The 20,835-nt window shown below is 53.9% G+C and overlaps 1 protein-coding gene across 3 annotated transcripts in view; it reads right to left on the minus strand.

The window, feature by feature from the left end:
• Positions 1-8,828: 8,828 nt before the first annotated feature.
• Positions 8,829-20,835, minus strand: part of USP36 (ubiquitin specific peptidase 36) — a 40,039-nt gene continuing 28,032 nt past the window's right edge. For all 3 annotated transcript variants that reach the window (XM_046675293.1, XM_046675295.1, XM_046675294.1), the window contains 8 exons: positions 19,226-19,909; positions 18,509-18,639; positions 15,782-16,372; positions 14,883-15,094; positions 13,013-13,114; positions 12,008-12,123; positions 11,463-11,614; positions 8,829-11,050 (listed from right to left, as the gene is read on the minus strand). In XM_046675293.1, coding sequence (XP_046531249.1) covers positions 11,483-11,614; positions 12,008-12,123; positions 13,013-13,114; positions 14,883-15,094; positions 15,782-16,372; positions 18,509-18,639; positions 19,226-19,909 — 1,968 coding nt within the window. In that variant the 3' untranslated portion in view covers positions 8,829-11,050; positions 11,463-11,482. The remainder of the gene's footprint in view (positions 11,051-11,462; positions 11,615-12,007; positions 12,124-13,012; positions 13,115-14,882; positions 15,095-15,781; positions 16,373-18,508; positions 18,640-19,225; positions 19,910-20,835) is intronic.

Consider the following 20,835-nt stretch of genomic DNA (forward strand, 5'->3'; position numbering starts at 1 on the left):
GCCCCCACCGCCCGCGCGCACGCACCCCGGCACTCGGCGGTCTCCAGACCCGCGCCTGCGCACGCGCGCACGCCCAGGCCCCGCCCCTGGGCCCGCTGTTCCGCCCCCGCGCACGCACACCCTGGCACGCTGCCGCTTCCCGGCCCGCGCTCGTCCGGGGCGCCGCCCCCCCGCCCCGCCCCAGGGCCCGAGGCCCCGCCCCCGCCGCCTCCGCTGGGCCGCGTAGGTTTCGAGTTTCGCAAGGGCGGCTCGGGGCATCTGGGTGGCTCACCCGGGCAGCCCCGCAGCCGGCAGCCGGGCCGCCCACATAGGCCCAAGGTCGCGTCCGGCCGCTGAAGGGCAGGGTGGTCCTCGCTGACGTCAACCTCGCGGGCCAGGCCTGCCCCAGCTGGCCAGGGAGGGCCCGGTGGTTGGCCAAAGGCTGCTGAGTATTTGAATTCGTTTATTTCTGCTGTCTGAACCGTAGCACAATGAACGTCAGAGTTCACTGCTGAATTTACCTGGGTCAGGTTTCAAAGGGAGGTGCCTCATCTCCCAGCGTTTCAGGATTCCTGATTCACGCACCCATTAAATGCTCCGGTTTCTAGACTGCTCCCTACATGTTTATTTCCCTGCACTGGGCGGGGCAGTCCCCTCCCACTGGTAAACTGAGCTGACCTTTGCTGAGCCTGGGTAGTGGTTCTGCCCCTGGAGGTTGAGGACCTGCGCAATCCAGGTGCCACTCCTTAATAGATGTCAATCAGTGAAGGGACAAAGGAAAGAATTGGAAAGGCCCTCAGACAACATCCTGTCCCTTGAAGTCTCAGACCAAAAAACTGAAGCCCAAGGAAGTCCCGAGGCCAGGGCACACCTAGGGCTGTGGCAGGGCCAGGTGGGCGGCCCTCCCAGGATATCACCCAACACGCATGATAAGTCCCACCCACCCCACTGCGTTCCTACTTGACCCTTCAAAATAACTGCTTACAAAGCAGCAAGAGAATGTAAGAAGGGACCAAATGAGACACTAGGAAATCTGGAGGCCTTTCTCTTTGTGACAAAAAGGAAAATCCCAATGCTGCAGAATGGCAGCCCCAGACCCACCAGCTCCCCTGCAGTGACTCATGGCCCCCTCCACACGGCACTGCCTCAGGAACTCCATGGAGATCCCAGGACCTCCAGGGCCTTTTAGACCACTAAGAAAAGAGAGGAAAAGGTACAGAATTCTTCCTTGTGGGCTCCCCTTAGTCCAATTCTATCTTTGCTGACTTCCCGGCTGCAGCCCGGCTGTTCCGTCCTGAGGACATCAGCCTCATCGACCACCTTGATGGCCAGATGTAGTGTATTTTAATCCCCAGTGCACTACCTTACACTTGTCTGCTTTAAAAAACTCACTGATAGGGGCCGGCCTGGTGGTGCAGTGGTAAAGTTCGCACTTTCCGCTTTGGTGGCCCAGTCGTCTGCCAGTTCAGATCCCGGGTGCAGACATGGCACCGCTTGCCAACCCATGCTGTGGCAGGCATCCCACATATAAAGTAGAGGAAGATGAGCACGGATGTTAGCTAAGTGCCAGTCTTCCTCAGCAAAAAGAGGAGGATTGGCAGATGTTAGCTCAGGGCTGAGCTTCTTCAAAAAAAAAAAAAACTCACTGATAGATACAAATGCTACATAGAAATATACATGTTCTGCTTTGTGCAAAATCATTTCTTTCTGGAAGGATACACAAAAAAGTTGCTAGAAATAAACTGGGAGGAGAGGAGGTTGAGACCTTTTCATTCTAAACTTGCTTTTTCATTGCCTTTCTCTGCTGTCTGGTTGTTTTCATTTTTTATTTATTTATCTATCTTTTTGTGTGTGAGGAAGATTGGCCCTGAGCTAACATCTGTTGCCAATCCTCCTCTTTTTGCTTGAGGAAGATTGTCACCGAGCTAACATCTGCGCTGATGTTCCTCTATTTTATGTGGAATGCCGCTACAGTGTGGCTTGACAAGCAATGCTAGGTCTGTGCCGGGGATCTGAACCTGCAAACCCCAGGCCGCGGAAGCAGAGTGCACGACCTGAACCACTACGCCACTGGGCCAGTCCTGGCTGGTTGTTTTTAAATATGTGATGCATTACTTTTTGTTTCTTTTTTTAATTTAGAAAAATAAAGAAAAATGGCACTCTTCTAGCCACTCCCAGATGCAAAAGCTCTTTCTTAGTTTGGCGCTAGCCATAAAAATTATGAGCGCCCCAGCCGGCTGGGACATCAGGATCGCTCATGACACAGGGGTGTCCGGGCCTTCCTGGTGCGTGTACCACCGGATGCCTGAGCACCACATGCTCTACCCAGGGGCTGCTGGAGGACAGCTCAACCCATGGCCCTGGAGATGTCCCCGAAGGGTCACGGGAGCTCTCTTGGACTGTCTCCATCGAGGGGAGAGGTGTGGCTCCTCACAGCAGCCTATCTCATTACGGGCCAACCCTAAAATAGGCCTCCCAGGACTTCTCAATTGTTCTAGACAACAAAGGAAAGTAATTTCCTCTCATAGAAAAGGAATAAATGAATGAGGAAACTCAGTTTGTGCGTTCATTCATTCCAGATCTGCTCCTGATTAGCCTTGGGACCTGGGCCAGCACCTCAACCCCCCGGACCTGTTTCCACCCACAAAATGCGGCTTCTGCCAACGGATTTGAGGTTTCCACCCAGAACTGATCTGTAAAGTGACAGACCTGTCACCATCTTCTGCTCGACTTCCACACAGCTGACAGTACTTCGGTTCGACGAGATGGACGGCAACAGATCAGCCTAAGGAACCCTAATCTTTACGTCCCATCAGGGGTGTGGCTCTGGCCCACCCTTCTGGGGGCTGAGAAAATTGTCCGTTCACAAACAAACACGGGTGCTAATCCCATGAATGGACTGACCCAGCCTTTGGTGGAGAACCTGGGTGTCTCCTGGAAGTCTAAGATGGTCTCTATTTCCTTAGGCACATTCTCTACATGTCTCTCTCTCTCTCTCTTTTTTTTTTTGTGGAAGATTATCCCTGAGCTAACATCTGCTGCCAATCCTCCTCATTTTTGCCGAGGAAGACTGGCCCTGAGCTAACATCCGTGCCCATCTTCCTCTACTTTATATGTGGGATGCCGCTTCAGCATGGCTTGCTAAGCGATGCATAGGTCAGCACCCAGGATCCAAACTGACGAACCCCAGGCTGCCAAAATGGAACATGCAAACTTAACTGCTGTGCTACTGGGCCAGCCCCCTCTCCACATATCTCTTTTGAATAATTCCAAAAACTAGATACTTCTCTTGTATAGATTAGCCTTCTCCTAAAAGGTTCATTCTAGTGGATTTATGAGCTTAGTCTTCACTGATTTCACCAGGTTGTCTAGTTTACAGGTGACATGAGAGCAGGGAGTCACATTTTGGCCCCAAGGTGTCCTTGTGTTTTGATGTGCGTGTTCAGTGATTCAGCTGCATTTGGTCCCTACTGGCCTGGCCTCAGGAGCCCTCAGAGCCAACCCGCTTTGACCTGGGGGGTCTGCCTTCATCACAGGACAGCACTGAGCTCTCCCCCATTTGCCACCCTCTCCGTTCATCCCTCCTACTCTCTAACCTGAGTCCCTGGAAGGTGCAAGGTGTTTTCGAGCGGCCTCCTGCCCTTGACAGTATACAAGTGTCCCTTGCCACCTGAACTCTTGCTCAATAACCAAAACTTAGGAAGAAAAGCGATTGGGGTACCACGTTATTTCTCACTACCAATACTCCAGAATTGCCCTCTGAAGTCCCAAACCCAGTACCTCTGGATGGAGGGGTGGGGGGCCTGCTGTGCGGATGCTAGTCACTCGATGAGCATAGTACTTGACTGTTTACAAATTCCCTTAACTTCACATTGTTTCATTCCAACAGGGTTTTCAAACAGCAGGTCCTGAATCTTAGTGGTTGAGAAACCAATCATCATTAGATGAAGAGAAGATAGAAAAAAATCGGCATCTATTACATAAAATAAGGGTAGTGTTTGTTTTGGTCATGTATGAATGCATGCAAGTGTCCATTGGGTAGGGATTTAAAACGCACTTCTGAGCACAGGTCACTGTCAGAGACACGCCGTTATATGACACTCATGATGGAGGTATCATTAGATGAAATCTGTCTACCACAGATTTGGAAACTGAGGCTCACAGAGGTCTCAGTGCAGACTGGGAGCCCCCAGCTTGGCTTCACTCGCTACTTGTGTCCTGCGCCCTGGAGCATAAGCAGACCTCGAAGGAGAGAGGGGCGGGGAAAGGGCAGGCGCGCTGGCGGAGCATCTGGACCTCCGCTCCAGACTGCTGGTTCTGACCCAGATCTCTCCCCTCTTCAGAGACCCTTGAACACGGGCCGGGGCTCTCTGCCGGCCTCTCACTGCCATCTGTCTGTCCTCCTTGGTGGGTAATCCACCTAATGACTATTTTAAGTTGATGCTTCCCTTCCACCATCCCTGCCTTACATAATAATCTCAGAAGCAGAATTACGAAAGAAGTTTTCTAAGCGGAGGTAACCCGAAATATATTTGGGGTTGGGAGGGGCCAAAGGCTGAGAAGGGCCTCAGGAGAAGGCCTGCTGCACGAGAAGAACGGGCTTTGCTGGGCCTGCTAGCCGTCACCTGCCCACTCCCACGGGAGCCCGTCCTACTCCCTGAGACCAAGGTCAAAGGGTGGCCGAGGCAAGGCAGCAGCTCTTCTTCTAGAAGACAGCCTCTGACCCCTCCCAACCCAGGCGAGTGGGCCGAACACAGGGTTTAGACAGGCATTGAGTTCCGGGGTCCTCAATAAATACAAGACAGGGGGCCGGGCAGCTCGGCCTGGAGCCATCCTTGCCTGACTCACCAGTCCTGCAGTCTGCACTCAGGGGCAGGAGGCGGTGCCCTGGGGAAGAAAGGGTGCTTCACACATGCAGGACACCGCACACCGGATCGCTCACGCAGGCCGAGATTGGGGTATTGTCTCGCTTTGAAAACCCCCAGATTTTATTTTGCTAAAGCTTGCAGTTCCTTCTATGTGTGAATGGCACTTAAAATCTGTTTGTAATGGAACTTGATTGTATCCAGCTGTCACCAACTGTTCCCATGCCGCCCAAAAGACGGCTGGCCACGTGCCATGCAGTTCAGGCTTTCAGTTCAAATAGAGGAGCTAATGCTCTAGTTCCCGCCAGACTTTGCCTAAATGTTTTCACTTGTGAGAAAAACAAAGAGGGGGGCAGGGGCTCGGGCTCAGAGAAGGCAACATCGAGGAGAACTGGTGCAAGGACGATGTCTGAGCCAGCGACATCGACGGAGGGTGGGCTGCTGGATTTGTGAGCAGAGTCCAAATGCATGGTCACCGACCATGCTCCCTTAAGCAACTTTTCCAGAGCAACTCAGTCAGCAAAGATTTCCCGGGTGCCTGGAAGTGCTGGGCGCTGCTGGAGGCAATGAGCACTAATCCCTGCCAATGGGAAGTATCTGCCTATGGCCACGTAAGACAGAAAACAGAGGAGTCATACATTTTAAAGGGGAGAAAGAAAAGCTCATTAAACACAGATAACTTATAATATTGCAAGAGCAAAAAACCACGTAAGGTACATTTTAACAATCCCAACCGTTAGCACGGGGTGATGAAGCCTGACACACTCATTCAACATCGCCCTGAAAAAGTCACTGGTTTAAGTGAAGCCCCGTGCATTCCCTACACGCCTTTCCTAGCAAGTATTTGCCATGTACTTCGGTTCTGTTTGCTAAAATCTGGTCCAAGGCCAGAAGGAGAAGATGATGATAAGAAGCCACCTAAATACCTAGAACCTGCTTAAGGGACAGAATTTTTGTGACCGCGTTTCTCACATGACATGGAATGGATATGCAACAGCGCGTCCTGCCACTTCTAATCACCATCCTCCAAAATGAAGCGGACAGGGAGAAGCACCAGGAAAGAGGAGCATGCAAGGCCCACGGCCTGAGGACGGGTTATGACCGCTTCAACCGAACGTCCGCATGTCACAGAGGACACCCAGAGAGGGGCCGTAACTGACCCATGTCCACGCTGCGAACTTGAGGCAGACCCCCGATTAGAACACGCGTCTTGATTCCCAGTCTGGTCTTTCCATCGTAGGTCATGACTCCAACCCGACTCGACTGTAATCCTTTTAAAGCAGGAACAACATGCAGCAGCTTGTCCTCGAGAAAGCAACTGGCCTGTGCAAAGGCTGTGCTCTGAGTAAGCACGCTCCTGGCTCGGGCACCGCACAGAAGTCCATCTCCTTGACTCTTAGAGTGCTTTCCAAGGACCACATTATGTCGTATTGGACAGCTGCCCGGAGGTCCGCAGGGGCCCACAGAAGACTGAAGAGGCAGGATGGGTCTAGATCACAAATACAGCAGACTCTGTATTATCTGACAGGTGGTGGGAAGCCTTACGTCGGAACGATTTGATTAGGGTTTCTTGTCTTGAAAAACTGTCAAGAGGCCAGGAAATCAGAGCAGGTAGCAGGTCGCCTGGAGGTTGGAGAACTGGTTAGAAGACTATTTGAGTCCAGGAGAAAAATGATGTTGGCCCAAACTGAGAGGCAGGCAGCGGGGGTGGGAAAGAGAAGGAATTTCAAGACAGCCGGGCAGAAAGATCAGGCTTCCATCACTGGCGTGTGTGGGAGTAATGGGAGGGGGTGCTGGGGGCGGAGGGGCAACCATGTTTCTGGCTTTGGCAACAGGGTAGGGTGGGCCCCCAGCCACGGGAGGGACACAGGAGGAGCAGGACACAGACAAGAGGAGCGCAGACAACATAATGGATTCAGTCTGGGCTGTGAATTTGCCAGGAGGGTACCCAGCTGAAGACATTCAGCGGGATATATTGATCGGACGTTGGGATGTTTGATTGGAGTTGATCGATTCTGGCTATATCTACGCGTCTAGTGCTCATCAGATGCAGCAGATTTAACATTTAAGGGACAGAAAAAGAAGAGGTTTTTAGGGAGGGGAGGTGTACAGTGTCAAGTTCTAAAAAGAAGTCATGGCAAACGCCCATCAGATTTGGGCACTGGGTCACCGAGTGCAGCGATGAGGGCAGAAGGCAGACTAAGGACAGTGGAGAAGGAAGCAGGGAGAGCAGACTGGAGCTTAGCTGAGGGAGAGGGTGGCTGGGAGACACGGAGACAAGAGGGCTTTCTGCAGGATGGCAGACACCTGAACATGTTCACGAGGGATGGAAGGGGGAAGTGAGACAGGAGGCAGACAGGGGAATTACTGGAGCAAGGTCCCCCAAACAATGCAAGAGGTTGTTCTCAAGAGCACGGGGTGGGGGGGTACCAGCCCTACAGAGGGCCACCTCTTCCAGCATCTAGTCTACAGTGGAGGTCCCCACAGAGGGTCAAGAGGAACAAGCTTCCGTCTATACATTTGACTTCCTTCCCAAACTCCCACCTCTATTGACCACTCCATATGAGAACCATTGATCACGGCCGCGAGTCTGAGTGTGGTCCCCACCCAGCAGGATCATCATCCCCTGGGAACCCCAGCCCAGACCTGCTGAATCAGAAGATCAGGGGATGGGGCCCAGCAACCTGTGTTCTAATAACCCCCCGGTGATTCTGACGCTCGTTTCAATGGGACACAACAGACCAGAAGGGGGTTCTCAGCGCTAGCTGCCCAGTAGAATCACTCAGGAAGGTTTTAAATGCCAGTGTCCAAGCCTCGCCCCCAAGGATGCCGATTTTGTTCTCGTTAGTACTAAATGCTCCTCCCCGGTGATTCCGCCACTCCGTGAGTGTTGGAGCCACCAGATCAGAGGGAGAAAAGAACAGATGGAGATGGAGAGAAACTGGTTTCAGTTTCATTTTTCAGTGTTTTGTTTTATTTTGGAGTGGGAGAGGAATTCTTTTTTTTTTTTAAAGATTTTATTTTTTCCTTTTTCTCCCCAAAGCCCCCCAGTACATAGTTGTATATTCTTCGTTGTGGGTCCTTCTAGTTGTAGCATGTGGGATGCTGCCTCAGCGTGGTTTGATGAGCAGTGCCATGTCCGTGCCCAGGATTCGAACCAACGAAACACTGGGCCGCCTGCAGCGGAGCACACGGACTTAACCACTCGGCCACAGGGCCAGCCCCCTGGAGTGGGAGAGGAATTCTTGAAGCAGGATTAGAAATCATTTGCCAAGATTAAGGGGCACACAGGCAGCAGGAGAGCAAGAACATTTGGAATAACCAGAGGGGAACGGGGGGCTGCCTGAAGACCAGAAACAGAAACCCCAAAGGGCATGCAGAGTCTAAGAAAACTGGCAACCAGCCAGGCAGCCGGACGGTCCTACTGGACTGGCCGTCCTCACCTGTCTTCTCCACTCGAGCCCCATCTCCCAGGCCTTCGCACACACTGCCAGCAGTGCTGGGCATGGCCGCCCAGGCACTGGCCATCCCCACGCCCCATTCTCCATTTTCCTGCCCGAACTGGCAGGACCCAAAACCTGTGGCCTAGGTTGCTCCTGCCAACTGTGAGGGAAACTCCAAGTTTCGTACAACCTGTTATTTCTCCCCATCTTTCCCTGCAGAAATCCCAACATTAAAAAAAATTCACACAACAAACCTCAGTGGAATGATATTGTTCCCAAGTTTCCTCAATATAATACTCATGGGAAATCACCCACCAAGCTTAGCAACCACTTCAAAGGACTCCTCCATCTTTTTAAATTTAAATAAACCTCTTTATTAATACATTTAAGTCAATCTCTTTATTTCCCTTTATTTGTAGTGACGACCTGCTCCAAACGCCCCCACTTACTGCTGGGCTACCTGACAGCGCAGGAGAACCTTTCATTCTCCTGGGAAAACAGACTGGGGGTCAAAGGGAAAAAACACAGACACAGGCAGGACTCACAAAAACTTGTTATTTTATTGCACCAACATCTTGGCAACAGCTGGGCCTCCTCGGCCCCTGGAGCGGAAGCACAGGCTTGGGACGTGCACCTCTACGCACACTCGGTGTTGCTGCACAACCACGACACTGGCAGGTGAGGTGGCACAGGGCCATCTAGGAGAGGTGGTCCCTCCCACAAAGGCCCCTGCTCACCTCCCGCTCCACTCCAAACTCAAAGTTAAATTAAACCCAGATTGTAAGTCAACTGAGTGACTGCGATTATAAAAGCCTTAGTTATTTCTATACGTTTATATATACAAGGGACCTGGGCCTTGGACTAAATTTTTGGGCGCATCCTTTCCCCTCCCAATGTGGCTGATGATTTTCTGTGGGAGGGAAGGACTCGCCTCACTTTACGGTGATAAACGCCACAGAAAGGCAGGCCAGTGCTCGTCACCGCCCAAGAGATGACAGACATATTTTGCTCAGGATGAGGTTTTACGATTATATAGCAGAGAAAGGAAAAGACTGATTTGGAGGAAAGGCGGGAAAGAAATCAAGGAAGTAAATTCTGTGCTAGCAGACAACTGAAATTTTCTTTTTGAACTACAGAACACTACAGAAAAACGTGGCTGGGGAAATAATTTGTACAGGAATGAATGTCAACACCTCAAAAGGGAAAAACCCTGCCTGTAAAGGCACCTGCCTTCCCTCCCAAGATGACAAACGAAAAGTCACAGAGCAAGGGTGGGCCCCTCAGCTTTGAACAAGGGGTGGGTGACATGCAGAAATCAGTCCTCTGAGCATAGAGCAAAAAGCTCCCAGAGCAGCGTCCGCAGACGCCCATTCACTTTCCGCCGGGACCAGAGCAGGCCCAGCTCAGGCACCGGCACTATTATCCTCCCACCTTTCTAAAAGACAAGTATCAAAACAGGAAGAAAACCCGAAAAGAACCACCCACATGAAAATGTTAACGTATCTCCCCATGTAAAAACGTAACGCGTTTCTCGATACTGCCAGGATCACCCCAGGCCCCAGAGCAAGGTGGCAGAGCGAGCAGCAGAGCTCAGTGAGGAAGAAAGTGGCAAAGCAGTGCCAGGCGCCTCAGGCCACGAAGGCTGGGTCTGCGGGACGGTCTACGGCAGACACCAGTCCATCTCTGGCGTGATGTTTCCAAGAGGGAAGGAAGCGGAGGCATGCACTGAGGAACGACTTTCAGGTTCACTTCCATACCTTCTACAACTGAGTCATTCTTCTTTTTTCTGGAAAATATCACCTTAACTGGTGATTTCCCATATTTATTAAGTTACAAGTTGGCAGGCACAGCTTGAGCAAGATAAAAAAGTGATCTTCTTGAGTTTTAAATCATCTAAATTCAAAAGCACTCACAAAATTGAGCAACGAAGCCAGTACTTGCATATTAGGGAAAGGAAACATATTGCTACTGGGAGCCACAGGCCTGGTAAAAAATAAACGTTTTATATTAAGTAGTAAAATAAAAGGAGGATTCTACCCCAAGACCACCACCTCGATAAAGACCCATGGGTTACTGCAGCTGCAAGGGAAGGTGCGGCAAAGCCACCTCAGAATAAATAGCAGCCTAAAGAGCAATGTGCTGACACCTCATTTCAACCCTGACCCCCACCCCAAGCAGCCTTTCGCTCTCAGAGATGGCCCAGACTTCCTGGCAAGGGAGAGACGCACTAGTAGCGCCGCCCCCAGTTCCAGAAGAGGGAGGGGCTGCCCTTGGGCTCTTACTTTCTGGGGGTGGACAGGTAAGGCGTACAGACAGGCCCCCGCCAGATGAACAGAGAGGGGCAGGGTGCAGGACCAGAAGGCAGCGTCAGCTGCCAGGAGCAGGCGGTGGATGGCTCGCCGAGAAGAGTACCCAGTGCACAGTCATCCTAAGGGCACTGGAGGACGCACTGGGAGAGGCGCAGCCGCCGCCCCCCGCGCTCTCCCACAGCCAGACAAGACGCCGCTGTCCAGGAGCACAGTACGCTCAGCCCTTCCCAGCTGGTGTGCTGCCACCTGCTCTACACGGCACTGTGTGGTTTGTCACGGTGCCTGTTGTGTTGCCGGGGGTCCTGATCCACAGAAGCCCAGAGCCTCTGTGGGCCGTCCTCCCATGGCAGGCTCACAGTGCAAGGCCTGGAGGTAACAGGGCCAGCGGAGTCCACAAAGCTGCTCTTCAGTCCAGACGGACAGCTCCCAGGAAGTGACGCCCCATCGGTGGAGGCTGTGGGACAAAGAACATTGAGAGAATGAGACCCTGTGTGTCCCACCACCACCCTCCAGTGTGCATCCAACACAGGGAAGGACACATGACACGAGACGGAGCTCGGAAACAGCACGGTCTCTGCAAGTGACTGGTGTGTGCATGTACTCCACATTTCACACACCACTCACGCCGCCACACGCTAGCCATTCACACTCACTCCCACTCCACACCACACACGCACCCCCACTCCAGACCACACCAGACACACACACACACACCATAGTCCACACCACACACACACATGCCAGCCATTCACACCCCCCACACAACACCCCCAAGTCCACGCCATACACCAGACATACATCATACTCCACACCACACACATAGCAGATACACACACATCATGTTCCACACACTCACACACACTGACCTTTCTCGACAGCAGCAAATTCAGCGGCGATAGCTGAGGCTGGCAGCCTTAGCTGGATGAGTCACAGACCAAAAGTTCCGTCTACTCTGAAGTCTCTGGAAGGCGTTGAAGTTTCTTTTCTTCTCTCTCTTTAATTTTTTCACTTTCTTTTCCTATATCAAGAATCACAGGTGTCACAATTCCCAAAAAGGGTGCTCCCTGGTCCTGGGCCCTCGCTGAGCACTCAGTGCCCGCAGGCACGACTCTCACCACGCGACAGAAACCGACAGACCCACCCTCCACACCGCCGGGGAGCAGTCCTGCCACCCCGCCTCACTGATGGGGAGCGGAAGCTCTGGGGGACAAGTGCCTGGCCCATGTCCACGCACATTTAGAGGCCAAGCCGGCACGTGGACCCAGGCAGTCTGGCTCCAGTCTCGTCCTCGACCACTTTACAATGCTGCTGCCACTTCAAACTACCCAGAAAGTTCCAGCTACCTCTGCCCCGGCCCTCAGCTGAGCGATGCCCAAGTGCTCGTCACACCAGCTGCCACGAGACACCATACCTTCCCCCGATCGAACTCTTCGTCCCAGTCATCAATGACTGTGGCAGCACGGGCCAGCCTGCTGTCTTCGATGGCATCCTGGCTTACGGCTGACACCCCGCCGTCCCATTGCAGAACTACAAAACAGACACACAGGTGCTCACACCTTTGTGTGTCCCCAGCTGTCCTGGAGATTTACTTCCAGAATGAAGTTCACAAACTAGACTGGCCTGTTCTTAATTATTCAAAATTTTTTCAAAAGATTTTATTTTTCCTTTTTTTCCCCAAAGCCCCCCGGTACGCAGTTGTATATTTTTAGTTGTGGGTCCTTCTAGTTGTGGCATGTGGGATGCCGCCTCAGCATGGCCTGATGAGTGGTGCCATGTCCGCACCCAGGATCCGAACCAGCGAAACCCCAGGCCACCAAAGCGGAGTGTGCGAACTCAACCACTCGGCCATGGGGCCGGCTCTATTCGAAATTTTTGAGCGCCACCTTTTGGTGAGAATGAATGTGCAGAGGAGAACGGGAGGGACAGAGTGGTCTCCAGTGGACAAGACAGCTGACGATTCTGTCACCTAAGAGCACGTGTTGTTAACTCTCTGTATCACCAACACACTGAGTTTCGTTCTTTTTAAGCTCATGTCCGCATCTGAGAAACAAAGATCTCATGCTCTTTCTCCAAGTCTGAATTAGAAAAATAACTTAAAGCACAATGCTTGAGGGGTTTTCAGTCCGCTCCCTTCCCCAGCCCAGAGATCCTAACGCTCTCCCCAGCCCGCCCTGCCCACAGAGGCCCGATCTGCTCTCCCCCTCCTCCCAGACCCCAGGGAGCAGTTCTTGGCCTTTGTGCAATGGCTGTGGGGGTCAGAGAGGACTACAACAGGTGTTCACGCTCCTCTTCCCAGCTTCACAGGCAAGCGACGCCCGGGCGCCAGGCTTACAGCACACCAGGATTCGCTGCAGACCTCCCACCCCCAACATAAGCCAATCGGAGGAAGACAGAAGTCCAGTCTCAAAGCCAGTACCTTTTCTCCCGTAAGCTTTATCAGATGAATATTTGAGCAATTCCTGGACCACATCGGATTCTCTCTCTCTATTCCAGGACACAAGAGGAGCGTGTCCCAGCCCTGCAATCAGAGAAACATTTATATACATTTAAAGTAAGACATTGAGGAAACGATCACACACCTTTTATTTATAACGGAATTGCAGAACTTACTAAAGATAAATGCTTTAAAGAATATACGAAAACAGGCTTTTCCTTCCTGCCTCTGACAAGGCAGTTAACGACGATTACTGCTCAACGGAAGAGGCTACTGCCCAAATCAACTCTTGAAAAAGATGAAAACCCAACCCAAATCCCGAACCCAGAACAAAAATCCATCATCAGCAGGGAGTCCTTGGTCTGACGGGAAGGCAAGGATGGGCTCCTCACCCAGGGGGAGCCAGCCAGGAACGAGGGACGGCGTGAACTGGTGGGAATGACCAAGTGCCACCACCACCGCAGCTCCGAAGGAAAGCTCCGCAGTCTCCCAGCCCTGTCCTGGAAGAGCCCGGCCACCAGGACCATCTGGACTATGACAGCACTGACCACCCCTCACCTGGTCCCCGCCAACCGTCCACTACCACTGCCGGAACAGACTCAGTCCCCTAAACACAAGCCTGGCCGCGCCTCTCCTGGCCTCCAATCCATCAAAGACCTTGTGACCTTCAGGCTCAGTGCCCCGAGCGCGACGGCACCACAGTGCCTGCGGCCTGCCCCCACGGCCTACTCCTGCTGCCCTCTCCAGCCTCTTCTTCTGACATTCCTCAGCACCGTCTCGGCCCAGTGGGCAGGCGGAGCCACCCACAATGCTCTCCAGCCTCTTAGCTGCAAATGCCCTTCCCCGTTTAGCAACTCTTCTGAGGTTCAAGACTGAGAGCAAACCAACGGGGGTCTGGGGTCCACAGCACACCTACCGCTCCGGCACCAGGTGGCAAGCCCTGCGGCCGGGCAGCATCTCCTACATGGTCGGCGTCTAATGAAGTGACCCCGTGGTCTGACAACTGCCACCACGCTGCTCTGCCGCCACTTCTGTGCGGCCTTTTCTACAACTACACACTGGCCCCCTGATGCACCTATTCTTCACTGCCCAGCAGCAGTGTTTTGCAACATAATAAAATTCCACGTTTATTCATGAGTTCGTTTCGCAGGAGTTTGATAAAAACTAGTCCATCCCCAGGGGCCTGTTTGACCCTGAAAGCACCAACATAACCGGATCCCCAGACTGCAGAGCAGACGTCACAGGATCTGCCGCCCAGTGGGCCCCTTCCCGAGGGGCCTCTCCCCGCTCTGTTTAACAGACAGATTCTATCAGAAGAGCCCAGCTGAGCCCAGCCAGCCCTGAAGGAGGAAAAAAAAGAGAACAAGGGGAGTCACCTGGGGGGCGGGGCCTCAGCCACAGGCAGGTAAGGCCAGGGGACAGCAAGAGCACCCAGAACCCCAACAGCAAGAGGCCACATGATGTCCAGAAAGGCCCAACCACAAAAAGAGGCAGAGGGAGGTTAGCTTCTGAACCCAACTCTACAAGTTCAAGGGTTACAGAAAAACTCCCAGCTGGGAGGCCAGCAGCCATCCAACAGGAAGGCTGAGGAGGAATGGCCTCCAATCAGGAAACACTGCGCTCACAGGTGTGTGGAGTTTACGTGCCCACTCTCTGTCCCCATGGGCAGTGTTGGCTGAATGCTGTCAGGTGAGGAAGCTGCGACCCAGCAGGCAGACGGCTTGCCCGAGGGGTCAGGCTGCAGGCGGAGGGAGCAGGGCTTCGCCTGGGCCCTGCCCGCTGGGCCACGCCTGCTTCAGGATGCACGCAGGCCCGGCCCCCAGGGGCCCCACCCTCTCCTCGTGGGGCACACCTGTGCGGTCCCCGGGACACAGGCCGTTCACAGCGGGCGAGGGCCCGCTCCCAAGGACAGCAGAGCCCCCCAGCCTCTCGCCCCTGGGGCCTGTGGGGTGTTCGTTCTCTTCCACTTCCTGCCGTGACTCCTGCTTCCTGTTCTTCCTCTTCTTCTTCCTGGGAGATGCTGCCGGGGTCTCTGGCTCGACAGTGTCCGACGGGGAGCAGCTCCTGGGAAGTCAGAGTCAACAGTTAGCTCCAAACACGCTGAGGTCCAGACACCCCAGGAACTTCAACTTCAGCTGGCATGCGCCTCAACTCTGCAGAAGAGCCACCACGAGAGCACCCGAGCCTGAAGGAGGACAAAGCCCGCTCACTGTCCCCACAGACAAGCACAAGGGACGTTTGAGAGAAAAGTATACAGCTGCACTCTTTTCCCCCTAAATATTGGCCCTGAGCTAACATTTGTTGCCAATCTTTATTTTTTTCCTTCTTTTCCCCAAAGCCTCTCAGTACATAGGTGTATACTCCACTTGTAGGTCTTTCTAATTCTGCTATGTGGGATGCCACCTCAGCATGGCCTGATGAGGCAGGTCTGTGCCCAGAATCCGAACCGGTGAAACCCTGGGCCGCTGAAGTGGAGCACGTGAACTTAACCACTCGGCCACGGCCGGCCCCAAAACTGCACTGTCAATCATAACTGAAGCAAGTCCTACAACTGGACGATGGGACCACAGACCTGGGCAGCCTGGCGTCACAAGACCACCCTGCACATACGGTGCTGGCCAGGTCTGGAAGGCTGCCATCCACTTGCCATCCCACTGAGACACTTCACAACACGGTCACACTCTACAAGTCCAGTCAGCGCACTGCATTTCCAGGTGACACTCGCCTCGAATGGCCTGTGTTTGCTCTTACCTGTGCCAAGGTGGGTCCTGGTGGAGGTGGTCTTCGCTACCTTGGCCCTCCGCCCCCTTCTTCCTCCTCTTCCGGGTGCTCACGCAGTGGCCGTCTGTCACGAAGCTCACTCGCCAGCCGTTCACCAGGCGCTGGCCGTTCAGCTGCTGCTGGCCTCCTTCCTCCAGTCTGTGCCCTGGCCGCTCTGCCCGGCCCTCCTGCCTGTGCCCAGGGCCCCCATGCTGCCGCTGCGTCTTGCCCTCCTGCGGGGAGCAGGCGTCCCCGTCCTCCGTGCGCTTCCTCTTCTTCCTCCTCCTCTTCCCCGGAGGGGCCGCTGCTGCTTCCCGTGTCACTGAGCCCGGCCCCTGGGTCTCTCCCACGGGGCTCTTTTTCCTCTTCTTACAGAGGCTGTGTGGGGCCTCGCTGGCCTCCGGCAGCTGGTGTGGAGGGGACCGGAAGCCCCCGTTGACCTGAGGCAGGGGAGCAGAGGTTGGGGAGCAGCTCGGTGGGTCTGACGTCCGGAGAGGCTGGGGGCTACTGGACACTGATGCGCAGCGGGGGCCGGGGGGGGGCTTCGGATGGCTGGATGATCTGGGAGCAGGTGAAATGGCCCTGGAAGGACAGCGGGGCAGTGAGGACAGGCTGTTCCGAGACGCGGGCAGAGCTCTCCCCTGCTGCTCACCCTCAGCCCCTCTCTCTTTCAGGTCAGGGTTTTAAACGGTTCTTCCTCCATGATTCTCGCATATACGTAAAGTTAGAAAAGACAAGCTAACGACAGAATCCAAATCTACCTTACATCAAAGTTAATAAGAATTGTTATATACCTCTTAGGTGTGTCATCACCAAGCGATTCAAAGTATGTTTGTAAATTCTAGTGTTTTCAATTTTCAATACAAATGTGTTAGGAGAAGAAAACCTCACTAAGCAATAAATCTCCAACCTCCACAAGTCTTGAGGAGTCCAAGTACAGGAAGTCAGCCTTTTAAAAAACGTGAGGACAGGTCTATACATCTTCCACTAAATTTGGGGGGGCCAGGAAACTCAGGGACACAGATTTGACAGCTGGCTTATGGATAACACAGCAAGGTGAACAAGGACGAGGCCTAGAGCTGTGTCAGGTCAGACTTCTTAATCGACCTCTCGCTAACTGTGTGGCCTTGGAAAAGCTGACTTCCCACTCTGAGCCACAATTTCCTAACTTGTAAATGAGAGACGATAATGCTTAGCTCAAAGGGTTACTGAATTAAACAGAACTGTCATCGTCATCACTTAAACCAGAACAAACTATGATGGCCGTGCAAACTGTACTACCACGTCACATTACTCTGCTGTCTGGAATTAAAAAAAAAGGTTCCACGTCAAAGAAACGAAGAAAAAACACCCAATAAATACCTTAAATGTCTAAGGACTGAAGGTACAAAAATACTGTGCCAGGCACAGTGCTGTGAGAGAGAGAGGAAGAGGCTGCGGGGTGTGGCAAAGGGAGCGCGTGGTCAAACAGCGCCCACCCGCTGGCAGCTGGGATGGAGGTGAGGGTGGGGTGGGCACATCAGCACCCACAGCAAACACCAAACCCACCCAAAGCACCTCACAGCCTCGCCCCATCGTCCTTCCTCCCCGCTCCCTCCGCGGCTGCCAAAGGCCAGACAGCCCCACCAGCCATCAGCCAGCCAGGTATCAACAATCCTCAGCTTTCTGCCTCTCAGCTCACTACGGGATGTGAGCACCCTATGTGTGAGGGACGGAGAGGGGAGAACCCAAACCTCCAAAAGGGTGTCAACCCAGGAGCCGGAAAAGCCCTGAAGGAGCTCTTGGAACGCACAGAACCACACCTCCCTGCTCCAGAAGCCAGCACGGAGCCCCAGAAGCCAGTGTGGAGCCCCAGAAGCCAGCGTGGGGCCCCAGAAGCCAGCGCGGAGTTCCTGAAGCCAGCGTGGAGCCCTAGAAGCCAGCACGGAGCCCCAGAAGCCAGCACAGAGTTCCAGAAGCCAGCGTGGAGCCCTACAAGCCGGCACAGAGCTCCAGAAGCCAGCACGGAGCCCCAGAAGCCAGTGTGGAGCTCCAGAAGCCAGCGTGGAGTTTCAGAAGCCAGCGTGGAGCCCTAGAAGCCAGCATAGAGCTCCAGAAGCCAGCACGGACCTGTAGAAGCCAGTGTGGAGCTCCAGAAGCCAGCGTGGAGCCCTAGAAGCCAGCGTGGAGCCCTAGAAGCCAGCGTGGAACTCCAGAAGGCAGTGCAAAGTGGACAGCCCAAGGAGCCTACTCGGGGAGGCTCCAGGGGGCTGAGGAGACAGACGGTCTCCACTCATAGATAAGCCCAAGGGGAGTGTCGTTCGGAGATGCAAGATGCTACTGGCAGCAAGAGGACAACCCTCGACATCACGGGACTCTCAGCTCACTCGGGTCTGTCTGGAGCTCCCATCTTTCTAATCAACTGTGAGTCTTTTGGGCTGGGGAGGGGCCACAGGACAGAGCAGTTCTCAGCACTCCTGAGTCACCGCATGGATATGGCACACAGAAGATGAGGACAGAAGCAAAAGCACTAGGACTGCAGAGACCAACCTGCCTCTGGCCAGCCGGAGCTCCCTGACCAGGTGGAAGCGAGAAAACAGGAAGAACGCGGTGCTGGCCAGTGCCCTGGACCTGTCCAGCCTCACACCACCGTCCATCCCGCCAGGCTGATAACCTTCCACTCTCTGCCAGCCACGGGCACTAACCGGCCTGCCCAGAGGGGCTGCGCCCACAGCTTACCTGATTGTACCGACAGGCCAGGTGGAGGCGACGACGGGGTGAGTGGTTTTCCTGGGGTAGGTGAGGTCGGAGGATGGTGAGAGGGCAGGTGGATGGAGGTCATTGCCGGTTGCCCTCCGCAGGGTGCTGGCCTGCAGTTATTGACATAAATAAAAACTTGGTGGTCTAAAAAAGGTTGCCGTGAGTGAAGAGGGAAAATGAAAATAAAAAAGTAAAAAATAAAAATGAAAGAGCCCAGAGGATGAGGGGACAGAAAGAGAAAAAAAGGGGGGGGTGGGGGATGGTAGAAGAACCAGAAGTATTTTTGGTTAGAAACAAAAAGGAAAAAAGGAAAGAAATTCAAACAAAAATCTCAGCACGACAGTTACATCACTGAGCTTTGCTACACACGGAGGTACCGCTGGCCGTGCCCAGAGCCGCCTGCCGGGCCCACCACCCGCCCATCCTCTTGCGGCTCCTTCAGGGTATTTTATCCCCAGACAGAAACGGAGAACTGCCCTGTCGCCCCAAACCTCCACCTGCCACACGCAACATCATCCGACGATCAGAGTTCCTGCACAATGCCCGCCTCCACCCCAGGACAGCCCTCGGTATGGCCCTGACAGCAACTGTGTCCCTCTGCGCCAGGGGAGGCCAGATGCCCTGCACGGTCCTGCTCCTCCCGCACTGCAACCGAACCTGCTCTCGGACCGTGCGACACGACTCCCACACACCCACCTTCTTGGCAGAAAGGGCCAGTTTTTTGGCTGGTGGAGGAGACATGGTGCTTGCGGGCTCACTGGCGGTGCTGTTCAGGACGGGGGACTTGGGCTTCACCACCTTTGCGCCTTCTCCGTCGAGCAGCACCTTCGAGGGGCCAGCGGCAGAAGAGTTTGTTCCCTGAGAATCACAGAAGTGGGCAGCTGCGCTCCTGGGGGTCTGGGGGGTCTTGGCGGGGCCACTGCTGGCAGAGTGCTCTGGGCTGGAGCTGCTGGAATCCCTCCTCTCCGGGTCGGGGCTCTCATCACCCCCCTTGGGCCCATGCCCGTTGGCAGTCACTCCGGCCGGGAGCTTGGGTGAGGTAGGGAGGACGGCGCTCCTGCCGTCCCAGGAGGCCTGCCTGTGGCTCTCAGACCTGCCGCCGCTGGAGTCGCTGGTACCGTGGAAGCCCTGAGAAGTTCTGGGTGATGGGGAGAAGTGCTGCAGGGGAGCCGACTTCTTGGCCTTCTTTCCAGGCTCATCCAGAATGGTGGGCAGGTGTGTGGGTGTTTTGGAGAGTCTGGAGGAAGGGGACCCCGAGGGTGGCTTTGGAGGGGCGTATCCATTCTGAGACTTTGGGCCCGACACGGAGCCATTCCTGGAAACGGGCACACCTAGCTCCTCCACGCTCTGCAGCTTCTTCATCGCCGCAGGGTCTAGTCTCTAAAGGGGAGCGAAGAAGAGGACGGTCAGACCCTGCCGACTCTCCCGCAGGGGAAGCACGCCGTGCAGCGGGCTGGGCCTCTGATCAGCAGCTCGACACGTTATTTATGCGGACACGCGAGGAAGACAGTTACTTCTCTGAATAATTTTAGTATTTTGTGAGCTGTGCACATACGGGTGTGTATCTTTATGATAATCTTTACTATGAAAGCAGTACATTTTCAGAAAGATTCAAGAAAAACAAAAAAGTATAAAGGAAAAACGTTTACAAAAGTTCCCTCACTTAAACATAACCACTGCTTATGAGACTGGTGTTTTCTCCCTCTGGCCTTTCCTTCTTTTTTTTTTTGAGGAAGATTAGCCCTGAGCTAACGGCTGTCAATCCTCCTCCTTTTGCTGAGGAAGACTGGCCGTGAGCTAACATCCATGTCCATCTTCCTCTACTTTATACCTGGTACGCCAACTACAGCATGGCGTGCCAAGCGGTGCTATGTCCACACCCGGGATCCGAACCAGCGGACCCCGGGCCGCCGAGAAGCAGAACGTGCGCACTTAACGGCTGTGCCACCGGGCTGGTCCTGGCCTTTCCTTCTGAACGGTTTGGCTGCACAGCTGCGCCCCAGCTTCCCCTTAACACTATCACCTGAAGCATTTTCAAAGTTACACTCTTAATAAAGGTCTTTAATGTTTGACCAGCAACCACTGCATTGAATGGAGAGTTTGCATAACCTAGATCGTCTGCAACTGTCATGGAAATTAACAATGCAGTACCAACTACCCCATCCATCCCCCTCATAGCACTCAATACAATTGGGCCTAAATCATTCACTCGGTATTTAAATACTTAACGTTGGCCCTCCTCTGCTTGACCATAAAGCTCCCAAGGCTGGGCCTGTAACTGTCTGGTTTATGATTACAGCCTGTCC

This window comes from Equus quagga, chromosome 11 (assembly GCF_021613505.1).
Source record: "Equus quagga isolate Etosha38 chromosome 11, UCLA_HA_Equagga_1.0, whole genome shotgun sequence".
Lineage (NCBI taxonomy): Eukaryota > Metazoa > Chordata > Mammalia > Perissodactyla > Equidae > Equus > Equus quagga.